Source organism: Phoenix dactylifera, unplaced genomic scaffold (genome assembly GCF_009389715.1).
Source record: "Phoenix dactylifera cultivar Barhee BC4 unplaced genomic scaffold, palm_55x_up_171113_PBpolish2nd_filt_p 001081F, whole genome shotgun sequence".
Taxonomy (NCBI): domain Eukaryota; kingdom Viridiplantae; phylum Streptophyta; class Magnoliopsida; order Arecales; family Arecaceae; genus Phoenix; species Phoenix dactylifera.
In genome coordinates this window covers 22,764-39,156 of record NW_024068428.1, presented here as the reverse complement: position 1 = coordinate 39,156, position 16,393 = coordinate 22,764, and the positions used below count along the sequence as shown (strand labels likewise).

At 45.5% G+C, this 16,393-nt stretch overlaps 1 protein-coding gene across 1 annotated transcript; it reads right to left on the bottom strand.

The window, feature by feature from the left end:
- Window positions 1-945: 945 nt before the first annotated feature.
- Window positions 946-3,021, bottom strand: LOC120107922 (probable glutathione S-transferase GSTF1). The gene is made up of 3 exons (XM_039121446.1): window positions 2,875-3,021; window positions 2,706-2,754; window positions 946-1,608 (listed from the first exon to the last, which is right to left on the bottom strand). The coding sequence occupies exons 1-3, from the start codon at window positions 3,019-3,021 to the stop codon at window positions 1,154-1,156; spliced, it is 651 nt and encodes a 216-aa protein (XP_038977374.1). The 3' UTR covers window positions 946-1,153.
- Window positions 3,022-16,393: the final 13,372 nt, after the last annotated feature.

The following is a 16,393-nucleotide window of genomic DNA, read 5'->3' as shown; positions in this document are numbered from 1 at the left end:
GACATCATCGTCCTTCAACACGGGGCTAACAGTATCATCTTTGAAGAAGACTCAGCCACAGTAATCGAGTGAATACAGGATAAGAGGTAGAGGAGAGATGGACACTTGCTGCTGTGCAATATTCGTTGGCTGGCGAGTGAGTGTAGTGCCTTCTAGGCCGTGTATATATATTGTGAGACAAGCAGAGCAGCAAACTGAATTGCCTCTTTTGCTATCCAATACTCTGGAGATGTCCCCGAAACATGTCATGTAATTGTTTCTCTACTCCTGTGCCATCTTTTATCTCTTGACTCTATTGATTGTACTTATGCTAGATCTGTGTGAGTAGCCAGTATACCATAAAAAAAATAGCTGCAAACATTGACCGAAGGTAAAGTTAAGGAACAAAACGGTGTTTATTATTATACCTATGGATGCTGCAAACATTGATCGAAGGTAAAGTTAAGGAACAAGACGGTGTTTATTATTATACCTATGGATGCTGCAAACATTGATCGAAGGTAAAGTTAAGGAACAAGACGGTGTTTATTATTATACCTGTGGATGGTGGAGATAGGGGAAATGGGGCCAAAGTTGGCAGGTATAAATGGTGGTCCGAGTCGATGTATAACCAGTTAACATGGACATAAATATGGAATCAAATTTGCAAAGATTGGCACCTTAATTCTGAGCCGGGCGGCCAGCTTCTGCTCCATGACATCTGGAAGCTTGCAGGGTCTGTCGGTTCTTTTGGGCTACCCATGTTTATCGGAAAACGAACAGTGCAGCAAACTGGATGGCCTCCTATATGACGTATCACGCTAGTGCGTTCCTTTGGGTGAACCAAGCAGATGTTTTTTATTTTCTTCGCCAGCTTTTTTTTTTTTCTGATTTTGTTGGCTACTCCCACATGCGTGTAGCCTGAGGTGCTGATGCACAAAAAAAAAAAAAAACAAAATAATAGGGTTATGAGGAAGGACTGATTTAGTTTCATATCCAACATATTATTTGAGAAACAGCAAAGCTATTCAGTACTCGCAACAAGAACTGAGAAGCAAGAGCAGAAACTTCACACATGAACACTCATGTGGGCGCAAAAGATACTAAAACAAGAACAGAAACTAAAACAAGAACAGAATCGTATTCCTTCCATCTCCATGACCATTAAACTTCTTCACCCGGACTTGGGCATTCCAGCGGTCGTCTTCCTGACGGCAGGCCTTGATGACAAGTCCTCCCACCACGCCTTAACATGCGGGCGGGATTCGAAGAGCGATGCGTGAGGGGTGGCCATGAAGTACTGAGAGTAAGGCATGTGGTTGAGGTCAGCGAGACTGAAGAAGTCTCCGGCCAGGAACTTCGTCTTTGAGAGTCGATCCTCGTACAGGTCGAGCAGCTTCCCTAGCTTCTCCACATTCGCATCGATGAGCTTCCGATCAGGGACGCCTCCATAGATGGGGCTGATGAGGCACTCGTAGACGATTGAAGAGATGATTGGGTTGTATTGCTGGGACTCCACTTCCAACCACAGATCCACCATTGCCGACTCCTGTAGGTTGCCTTCCCTCAAAAGGTCAGGACCAGAGGACTTGTGCTTGCGCGCCACGTACCTTGCAATTGCTCGCGATTCTGGTAATGATTACGGGGATATAATGATAAGAACAATGATCTTGAGAGTGTCAGAAAGGCCATTGCCAACTCTAGCCACAAGGATCTAGGGGAGATATTTTAAATTTATAATAACAATAAAAAGAAAAACTTGAATCAAGAAAAGAAAAGGAGTGCTCATGGTTGTTGATAGAACTAATTATTTTGGTTAAAAGTTTTTTGTATTATGAAGGTGTACAAGATAATTAACAAGGAAACTTGTCTATAAAATTTAGTAGCAAATGGTATGTTAATAATACTCTATGATCCAGGAGGATTTTTAGACTTAATATTGACTATTTTGATCACTATAAATATCTAGGAGGATCGTTAGACTCAATATAGATTATCTTTGCTAGTAGCAGTATCTAAAAGAATCACCAAACTTGATGTGGAATATTTTGACCCTATGAGTATTTAGGAGAATCGCTAGCCTCGATGTAGAACATTTTGGCTACTATAAGCAAGGCTGGATATGGTTCAAAAAGAATCAGACGAAACAACATAAGACAAAGTTGATATACAAGTCGAGATTTATCTTCTCAAAAATTTTAGTTTTTTCAAAATATTTTGAAGTTTTAGATTTTCTAAAATATTTCTATTGGTTATATTTATTTTAGGATACCTAGTACTATTTAAACTAGAAAAAGAGTCCAACTCAAATTTTAAAGGGGAACTTCGCTAATATTATAAATAGGAGATATGTACCTCTATTTAAAAAGTGCAAATGATCGATGAAAGAAAATGAAATTTAAGTCCTACTTTTGCAAGTTTTCTATTTTTTTCTGGTTATCTTTTGAGGAATTCAAATATATAGGTTGAAAATATTCTTTTTTCTTCTCGATCGGATCACCGTTCTCCCAAAGTTTTACCATAACCATGCCATCTTAAGTGGCATGATATATTTTACAGAATTCTTATACGATTAAACCTTAGGAAACCAAAAAAAAAAAATCGTTAAAATGATCTCGCCGCATGAGATGAAACAAGACTGCTGATGTAGCAATCTTTCATAGTGTTTCTTTTGTTAAATCGAACAAAATTTATATTCGTATGCATACATGACGAAGAAAGCTCACCAAAGAGCATGAGATCGCCGTCCTCGAACGCCGGCACCTGACCGAAGGGCTGCAAAGATTGACCAGCGGTAAGATCAAGGAGCAGATCACCATACCATGATCAAATTAAAAACTAGAAGAAGAGGAAGCGGAAGGGGAAGCAAGCAAGAGGGATCCAAAAAGTAAGTACGTTTCGGGCGAGGTGAGCGGGATGCTTATGTTCGCCGGCGGCGAAGTCGATCGGCACCACCTCGTAGTCGGCCCCCATCTCCTCCAGCGCCGCGATCACACGCGCCGTGGACGTAAAAGTCGGCGGCCCATATACCTTCACCCCCATGACCCCTTCTCTCTCTCTCGTTCTGAACACTGGATGGCGAGAATGGAAGGTGTTAGGGGAAAAAGTGGACCACCCCACAAGTACAATTAAAGCATCCGAATCCGACAGCAAGACCGAGCTCATGAAGACCGAGCTCATGCAGGCCGAGCTCATGCAGCCGAGCTCATGCAGGCCGAGCCCATGCAGGCCGAGCTCATGCAGGCCGAGCCTAGAAGGCCGAGCTCATCGTCCATGCACTGCGGCCATGCCCTGCAGCAGTCTCACCACACCATGCTTTGCTTGCCGGCCACGCCACGACATATCAATCAGGGACCATACCCTGCTACGATTGTCAACCATTAAATACGCACGATCTCCACGGACCTCCAGCTTACTCAAAACCTCAGGCCATCCACGGCAACTCGCCAACTCACTCAACTTCGTCTAGTCACCCACGACAACTCATTAATTCACACGATCACGCCCAATCATGACGGTAACTCATTAAATTTGCCTGGTCACATCACAGGTAACCCAGGCACCCCTCCTATAAAAGGAGAACTTCTCTCCCTGGGGAGGGGGCTAACTTCTGTCTGTAACTTCTACATACAGTCCATCTCCTTCTCCAAAATTAAGCCTCCCTCTGACTTAAGCATCGGAGGGCCGGCGCCGGAAACCCCGGCTACCGGCTTTTTGCAGGTCCCCCGGAGGACACCACCCGCCGACGTACCGCCCGCACCAGAGCTCCTCCTCCTCGGCCAGTGGTCACCCTCGGATCTAATTTTCAGCAACAGTTGGCGCTAGAGGAAGGGCCCGAGTTGTGGCCATGAAGTTGAGAAGCAAAGGAGCCTCCAATGCCTCCTGGCGTCCCCCACCAAGCCTTGGGCACTCTGTTCAAAATTCATCACCAAGACCTTCGGCGGATCCAGTCCCCCAAGTCCAACCATAGCAGTTCAACCTGCTTGTTCAACAAGTCCAAGCACTCACTGCGGCCGTCTAAGGCCTACAGCAAGTAGAAGATCAACCTCAACTCCCTCCTCACGAGCATCGGTATGCCGCTCGCGACGTCATTTTTCTATAGAGCGTCGCCACCACCGAAGCTCCCACCGAGCTCGACCCCCAAGCCGGGAGGGCTTGTCGCGCATCCATTATCTTGAGAGTTTGCGTCGAAGCCTGACGCCTCGAGTACGGAAGCACCCATCTGAGGCAGGTTGTGCCCCATGCCAAGTTGCAACAGGAGCCCCACCCGAGCTCGGCAGAAAAGTCGAAAACTTGGAGCGGCAGATACAGATGCTTCAAAACCGAGGCTCGAAGCGAGACGCCGACCTTGACTTTACAATAGAGTCTCCATTTCCTCAATGGATCATGGATGAGTCAATCCCCCAGAGGTTCAAGATGCCACAGATTGAGCCATATGATGGCTCATCCGATTATCTGGATCATTTGGAGAGCTACAAGACCCTTATGACACTCCAAGGAGCCACAGACGCTCTACTCTGCAAAGCCTTTCCAGCAACTCTCCGCAAGGCAGCTCATCTTTGGTTCTCCGGACTAAAGCCCAGCTCGATTCTCTCCTTTGAACAGTTGGGCAGGCAGCTCGCCACCCATTTTGCCGCTAGCCGGCGTCAGCACCGGACTCGGACTCCCTCTTTGCCATCAAGCAGAAGGAGGGTGTGGAGTGATTGATTATACCCCTATTTGATTTTGATGAGCTCAAAGCATTTGAGTGTATTTCATGTTGTACTAATGAATTCAATCTAGTATTTCAGGCAAATATATGTGAATTTATGTTAAAGTGCGTCGAGCCTTGGTTCAAAGTAATTTGGCTAAGTGTTGAACTCAATTGAACCAAAGTCTGAAGCTCGAGTCGACTCCGGAAGATTACGAGTCAACTCTAAGTGTTTCAGAGGTTCTGGCATAAGCTCGAGTCAACTCCGGTACACTACAAGTCGACTCCGACTGAGAACAGATAGAAGAACAGAAAGATAAATTTCAGACCCTGTCACCGAGTCGACTCCGAAGATTTTGAGTCGACTCCGATGCTTGCCGAGTCGACTCCCGACGGTTCCGAGTCGACTCCAAAGGGTAATAGAAGAAAAACAGAACGATATTTTTTAGACCCTATTACCGAGCCGACTCCAGAAGGTTACGAGTCGACTCCGAAGTTTGGCGAGTCGACTCCCAGTTATGTCCGAGTCGACTCCCAGAAGAAAGCAAGTCTGAAAGGCAGAGAACCAACTTCGGAGATCCTATGAACGAGTCGACTCCCAAGTCAGCCGAGTCGACCCCAACAAGGTCCGAGTCGACTTCGAGGCAGTTCAGATCAACAGACAGAGGATCGGCTTTTCGGACTCTGAGAGCCGAGTCGACTCCAAGAGAACCCGAGTCGACTCGAGAGAGAAAAGCAGATAAATGGGTTTCTAGAATCCTGAGAACAAGCCGACTCCTAAGTGCCCGAGTCATCTCCAGATGTTGGCGAGTCGACTCCAGTTTGGTCCAAGTCGACTCCAGAACGGGACAAGCTCTTTAATTCAAATCCTGAACAGTGGGCAAGTCATCTCCTATAAAGGGCGAGTCGACTCCAGTAACAGCCGAGTCGACTCCAGATCGCACGAGTCGACTCCAGATCGCACGAGTCGACTCCGATCCCAACGGACACATTGTCAGGATGTGCAGACTGGACAGAACGGCTCCAAATATGTTCCTAACAGCTACTTTTCGAAAGGAACCCCTTAAATAGCCACAGTGAACAGTAGCAGACAACAAGAGAGCTATTCCATTCAAGTAAAAAGGTAATTCCATCTACCAAGAGCTTCTCAAGAGAAAATACAAGCAAAAGAAGGAAGAAGTGCATTCAAGGCAATTCGACCAGTACTTCCTTCGCATTCAAGGCTCTCCGGCTGTCCTCAATGTTGTCGGCGCCCACGCCGGAACCCACTCACACCGGCGCCGCCACCGACGTCGGACAAGCAAAGAGAGATACGAACGGATAAGCACTCTCTCGCTCCCTCGACTCCGAACTCAAGGATCACCTCTTCGCTCCGCCTACGAAGGGCAAAAGATTACCCCGTGGTATCAGTAGGGTAAAACACTTGAGCACCGCAACGGATTATCAAAGATCAAAGAAAGGAGAAGGAAGAAAATAGCAAAGCAAACACAAAGATGTAACGAGGTTCGGCTACAAATAGCCTACGTCCTCCACCGCTCCAAATCTCAATTAGGATGAACTGATTACAGAGATAGCACACACCCGAACGATCACAAGCGATCGATCTACAAGAGATTCACACAGAATTCCCTTTGCACAAGAAGTAGGATCCCAATCCTCTTCTTCTCTAGAACCCTAGCCTCACAAACAAGAGTCTCTCTCAAATATACGGCCAATTCTCTTACCCTAGGGCTCTCATGAGTCCTATATATAGTCTCAAGACCTTCAGATGATCATAGCCGTCGAAACGCCAACAAAACACCAAAAGAGAACTCATCCGTATGATTTCCCGCGAGCCCGAGTCGACTCGGGTGAAGTTCGAGTCGACTCTGGCACGTCTGGACAATTTCCAGTTTAACTGGCACGATCTCAGTCGACTCGACTGTGGCTCGAGTCGACTCGACGATGCTTCGAGTCGACTCGACTGTAGCTCGAGCCGACTCTGACAGTCCAAACAGAAACATGGTTTTTGCGGCTTTTCTCCTCTCGGGTCGACTCGACTGTAGCTCGAGTCGACTCTGACAGTCCGCCAGACAGAACTATGCAGAATTGATTCTCCTTCAATTCTCTTCATCACCAAAGGTCTCCACATACCCCAACAATCTCCCACTTGGAGACCTTGGGTATATCCTCTTGTTACTTGGTTCTCCTCTGTGCTCCCACTGAAAATGGATCATCCTAATGAAATCGGTACGATGCCTCCTCAACGTCTTCAAGCATGAAGACCAGCAGAAGCTGAACAACTCCTCAGCTTCTCCACCGTGACGACCTTCGTCAACATATCTGCAGGATTCTGACTTGTATGAATTTTCTCCAACTTGACGAGTCCCTGCTCGAGCAATGACCTCACGAAGTGGTACCGTATGTCAATATGCTTCGTCCTTGAATGAAAAGCTGAATTCTTCGCCAGATGAATTGCACTTTGACTGTCTGAATATAACATGCAATCCTTCTGTTCCTTCCCAAGCTCCTTCATCAAGCCTTGAAGCCATATTAGTTCCTTGCACGCCTCTGTGGCTGCCACATACTCCGCCTCCGTAGTCGACAATGCAACAACTGGTTGCAACCTGGAAATCCAACTGACGGCTCCACTGCCCAAGGTGAACAAGTACCCTGTCGTGCTTCTCCTGCCGTCCAAGTCTCCTGCCATGTCTGAGTCCACATAGCCCTGTAACCGGATCTCAGAACCCCCATAGCACAATGACATGTGCTCAGTGCCTTTCAGATACCTCAGTATCCATTTGACCGCGCGCCAATGCTCCAAGCCTGGGCAGCTCATGAAGCGACTCACAACTCCCACTGCTTGAGCAATGTCTGGTCTCGTACACACCATAGCGTACATCAAGCTCCCCACTGCCGATGCATATGGGATTTTTGACATATTGAGCTCCTCCACCCGCGTCTTCGGACTTTGCCCTTTTGAAAGCTTAAAATGGGCACCCAGCGGTGTGCCAACAGGTTTGGCACCCTCCATGCAGAATCTCCTGAGTACTCGGCTGATGTACTCCGCCTGAGATAGTCTGAGGATATGTTTAGACCTATCTCTGTTGATCCGCATCCCAAGGATCTGTTTTGCTGCTCCTAGATCCTTCATTGCAAATTTTCTTGACAGCTTCAGCTTCAATTTTGCAATCTCATGCATGCTAGCTCCTGCAACTAACATGTCATCAACATACAATAGCAAGATAATGTAAGATGTACCGAAGTCCCGGAAGTAGCAACAGTGATCCTCCTGACATCTCCTGTATCCTATCTCAAGCATGTAACTATCGAACTTGAGATACCATTGTCTGGGTGCCTGTTTCAAACCATAGAGGCTTTTCTTTAGTTTGCAGACTAAGTCACCCGTGCCAGCTGCAATGTATCCCTCCGGCTGCTGCATATATATCTCCTCATCGAGATCTCCATGGAGAAAGGCCGTCTTCACATCAAGCTGCTCTAAGTGAAGATCCTCTACTGCCACCATGCTCAGCACCGCTCGAATAGAACTCATCTTGATTACAGGAGAAAAGATCTCTGTGAAGTCGATACCTGCTTTCTGCTGAAATTCTTTTACAACCAGCCTGGCCTTGTACCGCTTCTTCTCACCCTGCTCTTCCTTCAGCCTGTAAACCCATTTGTTTGACAGTGTTTTCTTCCCCTTGGGCAGATCCACCAAATTCCATGTTTGATTCTGCTCCAATGACTTCATCTCATCATCCATGGCCAACTCCCACTCCTTCCTGGCATCAACCTCCAATGCCTCCATGAAGCATTCAGGTTCACCATTATCTGTGAGCAACAAATAACTAAGAGTCCCATCATACCTTTGAGGAGGCTTCCCATGAGTACTACGAGTGGACCTTCTTAGTTGTGGAGGGGGTGCCAAAGCTTCAGGTTCTTGCTCTGACAGAGTCTTCTGACCAGAAATTGTAGACTCCTCTTCAGGATCCACAAAATATGGCTCAACAGGTTTTGTTTCTGATTCATAGCTCTGCTGTATTTTCTCATTGAATACCACATCATTACTACGAATGATCTTCCTGTGTTCGGGATCCCAAAGCCGATACCCAAACTGTTGACCTCCGTATCCAACGAAAATACACTTCTTTGATTTGGCGTCTAGTTTGCTTCTTTGACTGGAATCAACATGGACATAACCGGTACAACCGAATACTCGTAAGTGCGCCAAATCAATCTTCTTCGCTGTCCATGCTTCCTCAGGAATCCCAAATTTAAGTTTCTTTGATGGCCCTCTGTTGATCAAGTAGGCAGCAGTGTTAACTGCTTCCGCCCAAAACTGCTGTGGCAATCCAGCATGTATCCTCATACTCCTGGCACGCTCATTAATTGTTCTGTTCATCCTTTCAGCAACTCCATTTTGTTGTGGTGTCCCTGGAACTGTCCTCTGCCTGACGATCCCAGCATCTGCACAGTAGTCCTCAAACTCCCTGCTACAATACTCACCACCGTTGTCCGATCTCAGGCATTTCAACCTCCTTCCTGTCTCGAGTTCTACCATCGCCTGCCATCTCCTGAAAACCCCAAATACCTCTGACTTGTGCTTCAAGAAGAACACCCAAAGCTTTCTGGTAGCATCATCAATAAAAGTAACATAGTACTGAGATCCACCAATGGAAGAAACTGGTGCAGGCCCCCACACGTCCGTGTGCACGAGATCTAGCTTTTCTTGCTTCCGAGGTTTACCTTCTTTGTTGAATGAAACACGCTTCTGCTTTCCGAGAACACAATCCTCACAGAAGTCCATCTCAACACTCCTGAGACCCTGCAGCTTTCCCAACTGGTGCATCACCTCCAGTCCCTGATAACTCATGTGCCCAAGTCTACAATGCCATAACTTGGTGTCCACATCTGCTGCAGCAACTCCAATAGAGTTCTCCGTGCCGTTGGCGACATAAAGTGTCCCAACCTTCTTGCCACTAGCCACCGTCAACGAACCCCTGGATATCTTCCACTTATTAGCTGTGAAAGTAGTGTTGTACCCCTGGCTCGCCAACTGTCCAACAGAAATCAGATTCCTCTGCAGTTGAGGCACGTGCCGTACGTCCTCAAGCTCAAGTGAAGATCCAGAAGTCAACTTCACTTCCGCGCTTCCCCTTCCTTGTATGGTGCAAGGCTCTCCATCCCCTAGGTAGACTTTGCCGAAGTCTCCCTTCTCATATCCTCCAAGAAGCTTCCGTTGGGATGTAGCATGGAAAGACGCGCCCGAGTCTATCACCCAAGACTCGTCACAGGTAGATAAAGATAGAACGAGGGCATCCATATCACCGTCTTCAGCAAGATTTGCCAGATCCTTGCTGACTCCTTCGGTGTGGTCGCCTTGCTTCCCTTTAGGAGATTTGCAGTCCCTCCTAAAGTGCCCCGTCTTCCCGCAGTTCCAGCACTTCACTCCCTTGTTCTGAGGTGCTCGAGACCTGCTGGATCTCGACTTCGAGTCGCTTCGAGATCGACCGTCCTTCTTTTGTCTTCCCCGGTCAGAGGTGTTTAGTACACTTCCAGACGACTCCGTAGCTCCAGAAGATTTCCTTCTTGCTTCTTCACTCAGAAGCACTCCCACAACGTCATCAAAGATCAACTTCCCCGTCGCCGAAGAGTTGCTCACTGCCATCACAAGGCCCTCCCAGCTATCAGGCAATCCGGAGAGGATTAGCAATGCCCGAATCTCATCGTCAAAACTAATCTCCACTGACTCCAACTGGGCTGTGAGTCCATTGAATTCGTTGAGGTATTCTGCTATGCTGCCGCCATTTTTCATACGAAGATTAAACAACCTCTTCATGAGAAATACCTTGTTTGATGCTGAGGGTTTCTCGTACATCCGCGACAATGTTGCCATCAACTCCATCGTCGTCTTCTCGTTTTTGATGTTGAATGCCACTTGGGATGCAAGTGACAATCTAATGGTGCCGAGCGTCTTCCGATCGAGGACCTTCCAGTCTTCATCGGACATCTTCTCTGATTTCTTTGCTCTACCTCCAAGAGGTAAATAGAGGTCCTTCTGGTAAAGGTAGTCCTCTATTTGCATCTTCCAAAACCCGAAGTTCGTTCTATTGAACTTCTCAATTCGCACCTTTCCTTCATCCGCCATCGCAGAAAACCAATAGCTCTGATACCACTTGTTGTCAGCGACCCGCACCGGAACCCACTCACACCGGCGCCGCCACCGACATCGGACAAGCAAAGAGAGATACGAACGGATAAGCACTCTCTCGCTCCCTCGACTCCGGACTCAAGGATCACCTCTTCGCTCCGCCTACGAAGGGCAAAAGATTACCCCGTGGTATCAGTAGGGTAAAACACTTGAGCACCGCAACGGATTATCAAAGATCAAAGAAAGGAGAAGGAAGAAAATAGCAAAGCAAACACAAAGATGTAACGAGGTTCGGCTACAAATAGCCTACGTCCTCCACCGCTTCAAATCTCAATTAGGATGAACTGATTACAGAGATAGCACACACCCGAACGATCACAAGCGATCGATCTACAAGAGATTCACACAGAATTCCCTTTGCACAAGAAGTAGGATCCCAATCCTCTTCTTCTCTAGAACCCTAGCCTCACAAACAAGAGTCTCTCTCAAATATACGGCCAATTCTCTTACCCTAAGGCTCTCATGAGTCCTATATATAGTCTCAAGACCTTCAGATGATCATAGCCGTCGAAACGCCAACAAAACACCAAAAGAGAACTCATCCGTATGATTTCCCGCGAGCCCGAGTCGACTCGGCTGAAGTTCGAGTCGACTCTGGCACGTCTGGACAATTTCCAGTTTAACTGGCTCGAGTCGACTCGACGATGCTTCGAGTCGACTCGACTGTAGCTCGAGCCGACTCTGACAGTCCAGACAGAAACATGGTTTTTGCGGCTTTTCTCCTCTCGGGTCGACTCGACAGGCCTCGAGTCGACTCGACTGTTCCCGAGTCGACTCGACTGTAGCTCGAGTCGACTCTGACAGTCCGCCAGACAGAACTATGCAGAATTGATTCTCCTTCAATTCTCTTCATCACCAAAGGTCTCCACATACCCCAACACTCAAATCTTCAGCTCTTTTAGAGAAGACCCAAAAATCGAGAAGCCCTACTTCCCAATCCAAAATCTGTTTGAGGGCTTCTAACTTTACTTTGCATTTATTATTTTCACATCTGCTTGTTTAGAAGCTTTCTCTGTGAAATCCCAAACTTTATTTTTCTTACTTGATTCAATCAGGGGATTGAATCAAGGGTTATAAGGTTTGTTGGTGAGCCAAATATAAAACCAACGGTGTAAGGTTTTGGTTGGTGAACCGGGAAAAACCAACTGGGTTTGATTGTGAATCCGAAAAAACAATTGGGTGGTTCTAGTCGGTGAGCCTGTGAAAACCGACCGAGTTCGTTGCAATCTCGAAAAAACAATAAGTTAGGTTGTGAGCTTGTAAAACAACCGGCGGTAATCCTAGAAATTTTAGTGAAAACCCAAGTGCGGCTTGGAGAGTGGATGTAGGAGCAAGAGTTAGCTCTGAACCACTATAAACTTGTTTGTGTTTGTATTGGCTGCTGTCTCCTTTTCTCTCTACACTCACTTCATCTAGTAAATTAACTAATTTGCTTGCAATAGATTTAGTTAATTACTTATCATAGTTTCTAATTGGTCATAATTAATTAAAACCCAATTCATCCCCCCCTCTTGGGTTATCTCCTTGGGCAACATAGGAAGAATCCTTAAAAGACTACATCAATCGCTTTACCTCGGCCACATGAGAGGTTCGCAATCTCGACCAGTCAATCGCCATGTCGGCATTGAAGACTGGAGCTCAGTCCTACAAATTTCTCTTCTCCATTGAGAAGAGCTTCCCTGCCGACTTTTTTGAAATGTTGGCCCGAGCTCACAAATATGCCAAGGCTGAGGAAGCCATGGCCTCTCAGCGGGAGGCAGCCGAACGACCTACCAAGATGCAGAAAAAGCGCCAGGAGGAGCACTCCCAACCAAGCAGTAGATTCCCTTGGCATGAGAAAGAGCCTCCTTGGCCCAAGAGCCTAGCTCGCCCGAGGTCTCCCCTCCAAAAGTTTCAGACATACACTCCCCTCACATCCACCCGAGCAGAGATCCTCATGGAGATTGAGGGTCAGGGCTACCTCCGACCTCCATTGAGGATGCGACCGATAGAGTCGCGGAAGTACTCGAAAAAGTACTGCCACTTCCACCGAGATCGCGGCCATGATACGGAGGATTGCTACGAGCTCCGTGATGAGATCGAGACACTTGTCCGCCGAGGTTGATTGAGTTGTTTTGTTCGTGATCATGCCTACAGGAGAGAGCCTGAGGAACAAAACCTAGTGCCGCGTGATGAGCGGAACAACAACTGACCTCTCGCGGGCATCATCCATACCATCAGAAGGCAGGCGAGTAGGGGCACTGAAGCATCGAGCTCGGAAGAAAGAGCTTCCTCAAAGCATCTGTGCACTGCGAAAGTTGTTTCCTTTTTCGATGAAGACCAAAAGGATGTTGAGCCCTCTTTATGACGATGCTGTAGCTATTTCCTTCATCATTGCAAGGCTTTAAAAAGTATTTTAGTATTATAGTTAATTTTTATTAATAAAATTAATTAATTAATGTTTTATTTGTGTTTGAGTGAAATTAATCTAAGAGACCCAGTAACTCTGGATTTGAGCCCAATGCTTTGCGTTCCGAGCTCAACAAATTCTTAGCATCTTCAACCGTCCGTGTGGCTCTCCAAGCATCATGGCATCAAATCCAAGGGACCTAAATCAAATCCAAGGGACCTAAGCTAAACCAGCTCGTCATTTCAAGCATCCTTCCGTCTCCCCTGTTTCTTCCCAGCTCATCCAAGCGTGGAGCGTGCGACGGAAGAGGAGGCCAGCAACCATCGGGAGGAGAAGAGTCCCAAGCGTTGTGGCATTCGATTCGTTTCATCCAGCCAAGTCCTTCCCTCCCTTTCCAGCAAATAAATTCCAGCCATCTGAGGAGTCTTCTCAATCTCAACTTCCCAACGTTAATGTCTTCCCAACTTCCCATCCACCCATGACTTCCAAGCAACGGAGAACCGTCCGAAGCAGCTGTTTCAGCCAGCACAAGTGCCTGCGTCCGTGAGCAGCTTCCAAACGTTCGTCATCTCCGAGCGTTTCTTCCCAGCTCATCCGCATCGCCCCCACGTATTCCATGCGTTTCAGCTTGCTGACCTCCGTTCCCAGCCGAGGAGTCCCAAGCCATGTCTCATCCGCTCCCAGTTCCTAAGCATCCGCAACGAATCCTTCGGTCTTCCCAGCCACTGCTGAAGGTGTCTATAAAAGGAACTCAAGAGAGAGGAGCAAAGGAATCATCCGGTGGAGGAGAGGGGGCAGACGGGAGAAGAAGAGAAGGGAGCATCTCCTTTTCCAATCTTTCCAGCCGGACGGAAGGAGGGAAATCAGCCGACGAGGAAGGAGGGAACCACACGGTGGAGGAAAAGGAGGAAGCGAGGGGAAGCCACGGAACCAGGGAAGCCAACATCCATTTCTTTCCCAGCCGAGCGAGAGAGGAGAAGAGGCCACGGAAGGGAGAAAGCCCACGGGAGAAGAAGAAAGGAAACAGAGTACTCTGTTTCCTAATCAAAGAAAGAAAAAAAAAAGGGTTTATGTTTATTTTATTTATTCTATGCTAATCCCTTTTATAAAATGTTCCCATTTCATATGAGTAGCTAAATCTTTTCTAGCTAAGGCTAGGAAAAAGCCTAGCATTTTCTTCATGTATTTCATTTAATCATCAATGGGATTTTAATGTTTTTGATTTAATTTATGGTGCAGGAAATTTATAGAAATTATTTCAAACTTATATATTTTCTTTGATTTGTTATTTCCCCCGGGTATAACAGATGCTTAGAAATCCCTGTAGTTTAAAATAGAATTACTGTAATGCTGCCCATAAAACTAAATCTATTTAACTGAGATAATAGATGATTTTAGGAAAAACATGATGAAGTGCTAGGCTGAATCCTGATGCCTTAGTTATATTTTGTCAATCCGAATATTATTTAGCCTTTAGTTTTTTGTTTACTGTCAAATCCCTGTGGATTCGATCTCGGACTCACCGAGAATATTACTTTGCTACACCCTATACTTGGGGTATCCTACGTTTAATTTCCCTTTTTAAAAGAGCAAGATTAAAATCGTAGCAAGTTTTTGGCGCCGTTGCCGGGGATTTGCAACGTGCGAACGAGAACAAGGCTGAAAATTTCAACTCTTTATTTCTAGTTCTTCAATTTTTCTTTATTTTTAACACAGCTGAAATTTCAAATCATTTCAGATTCAAGGGCGACACAAAGCAGGACCAGTAACGAGGAAGATCAAGATCACATTTTTGGATTCCCGGAGTGAACAAACTCCGGCCGTGAGTATTTAAATTAATTTTCCTATTTTGCTCATACTAGTCCTATTTTTCCTAGATTAGAATTTTACTCTTGTTTTAAAAAAAAAAATAAAATTTTTTTTTATTATTAATTAAAATAATAAAATAATAAAAATAATAAATAAATAAAAAGAAGAAAAAATTTTTAGCTAGTTTGCTTGATCAACTATTCAAATGCAATTTAATGTCATGACATAAAATGTTAAAAATCTTCTTGATTGTTGCATATAGCATAAAGCATTTGCATAAAATAATCTAAGGGCTGAACCCATTAACAAGATAAGGTCGGGATTTCATCACTCGTCCTTAGCCCAAAAATCATCCAAGTGCATAAATATCCTAAGCCTAATTAAAATCAACTAGACGTTGGCCCCTAAGGATATTCGAGCTCAATAGGACGAAGACCACCGAAAGTTGCACCAATTTCGCTCTGTTATCTGGTTGATGTCTAGGCAAGCTTTGTCCCTTTAAGTGATTAAAGGAAGACAGTTTCTGTTCGAGGAAAGTGGGTTTTAAGTGGGACCTTTGCTACATGCATCGTGACCCCTCCACTTACCTGGGAGCTTACCTGGTCGACTAAGGTTAATAGACCGGATTGGAGGCTTAGGTGTCCTCTTCAACCCAGTTAGGAGCTGTCTAGAATTTTTAGGAAAACCTTAGAAATTGTTGGGTGATGCATGTTTTAATTAAACTTTTGTTTTGCTGTATTAGGGTGTTTGTGTAAAAAAAAATAATAATAATAATAATAAAAATAAAAATAAAAAATAATAAAATAAAATAAAAAAATAATAAAAAACTTAGTATATGCGGTTGTGGCAAAGAGATAAAACAAATAGATTATTTCGAGTTGAATCAAAAGATAAAAATTTAATTGTTCAAAATTCAAATAATCAAATGGAAGATAATGGTAGTAATCAGGGAGATAATGAATTCCAAGATGACTTACCTATTAGAACGCTTCGTGATTATCTACAACCCACTAGGACCAGTACCCCATCTTGTATGGTTATTCCTACTGCTGCGGGAGCTTTTGACATGAAACTAGGAATAATCCAATTACTTCCAAAGTTTCACGGACTTGATTCTGAAAGTCCCTATTTGCATCTGAAAGAATTTGATGAAGTATGTTCAACACTTCATTTCAATGATGTCACTGAAGAGGTAGTTAAGCTTAAGTTATTTCCTTTTTCTTTAAAGGAAAAAGCTAAGTCATGGTTACACTCCTTAAGGCCTAGGACTATAGCTACCTGGCAAGAAATGACAAGAGAATTTTTAAAGAAATTCTTCCCAACACATAAAACAAAC

Coding starts and splice junctions, on each gene's coding strand:
- LOC120107922 (XM_039121446.1), bottom strand. CDS start 3,021: ATGGGGGTGAAGGTATATGGGCCGCCGACTTTTACGTCCACGGCGCGT. Junction 2,755..2,874: donor CCGCTCACCTCGCCCGAAAC/GTACTTACTTTT, acceptor CAATCTTTGCAG/CCCTTCGGTCAGGTGCCGGC. Junction 1,609..2,705: donor CGGCGATCTCATGCTCTTTG/GTGAGCTTTCTT, acceptor AATCATTACCAG/AATCGCGAGCAATTGCAAGG.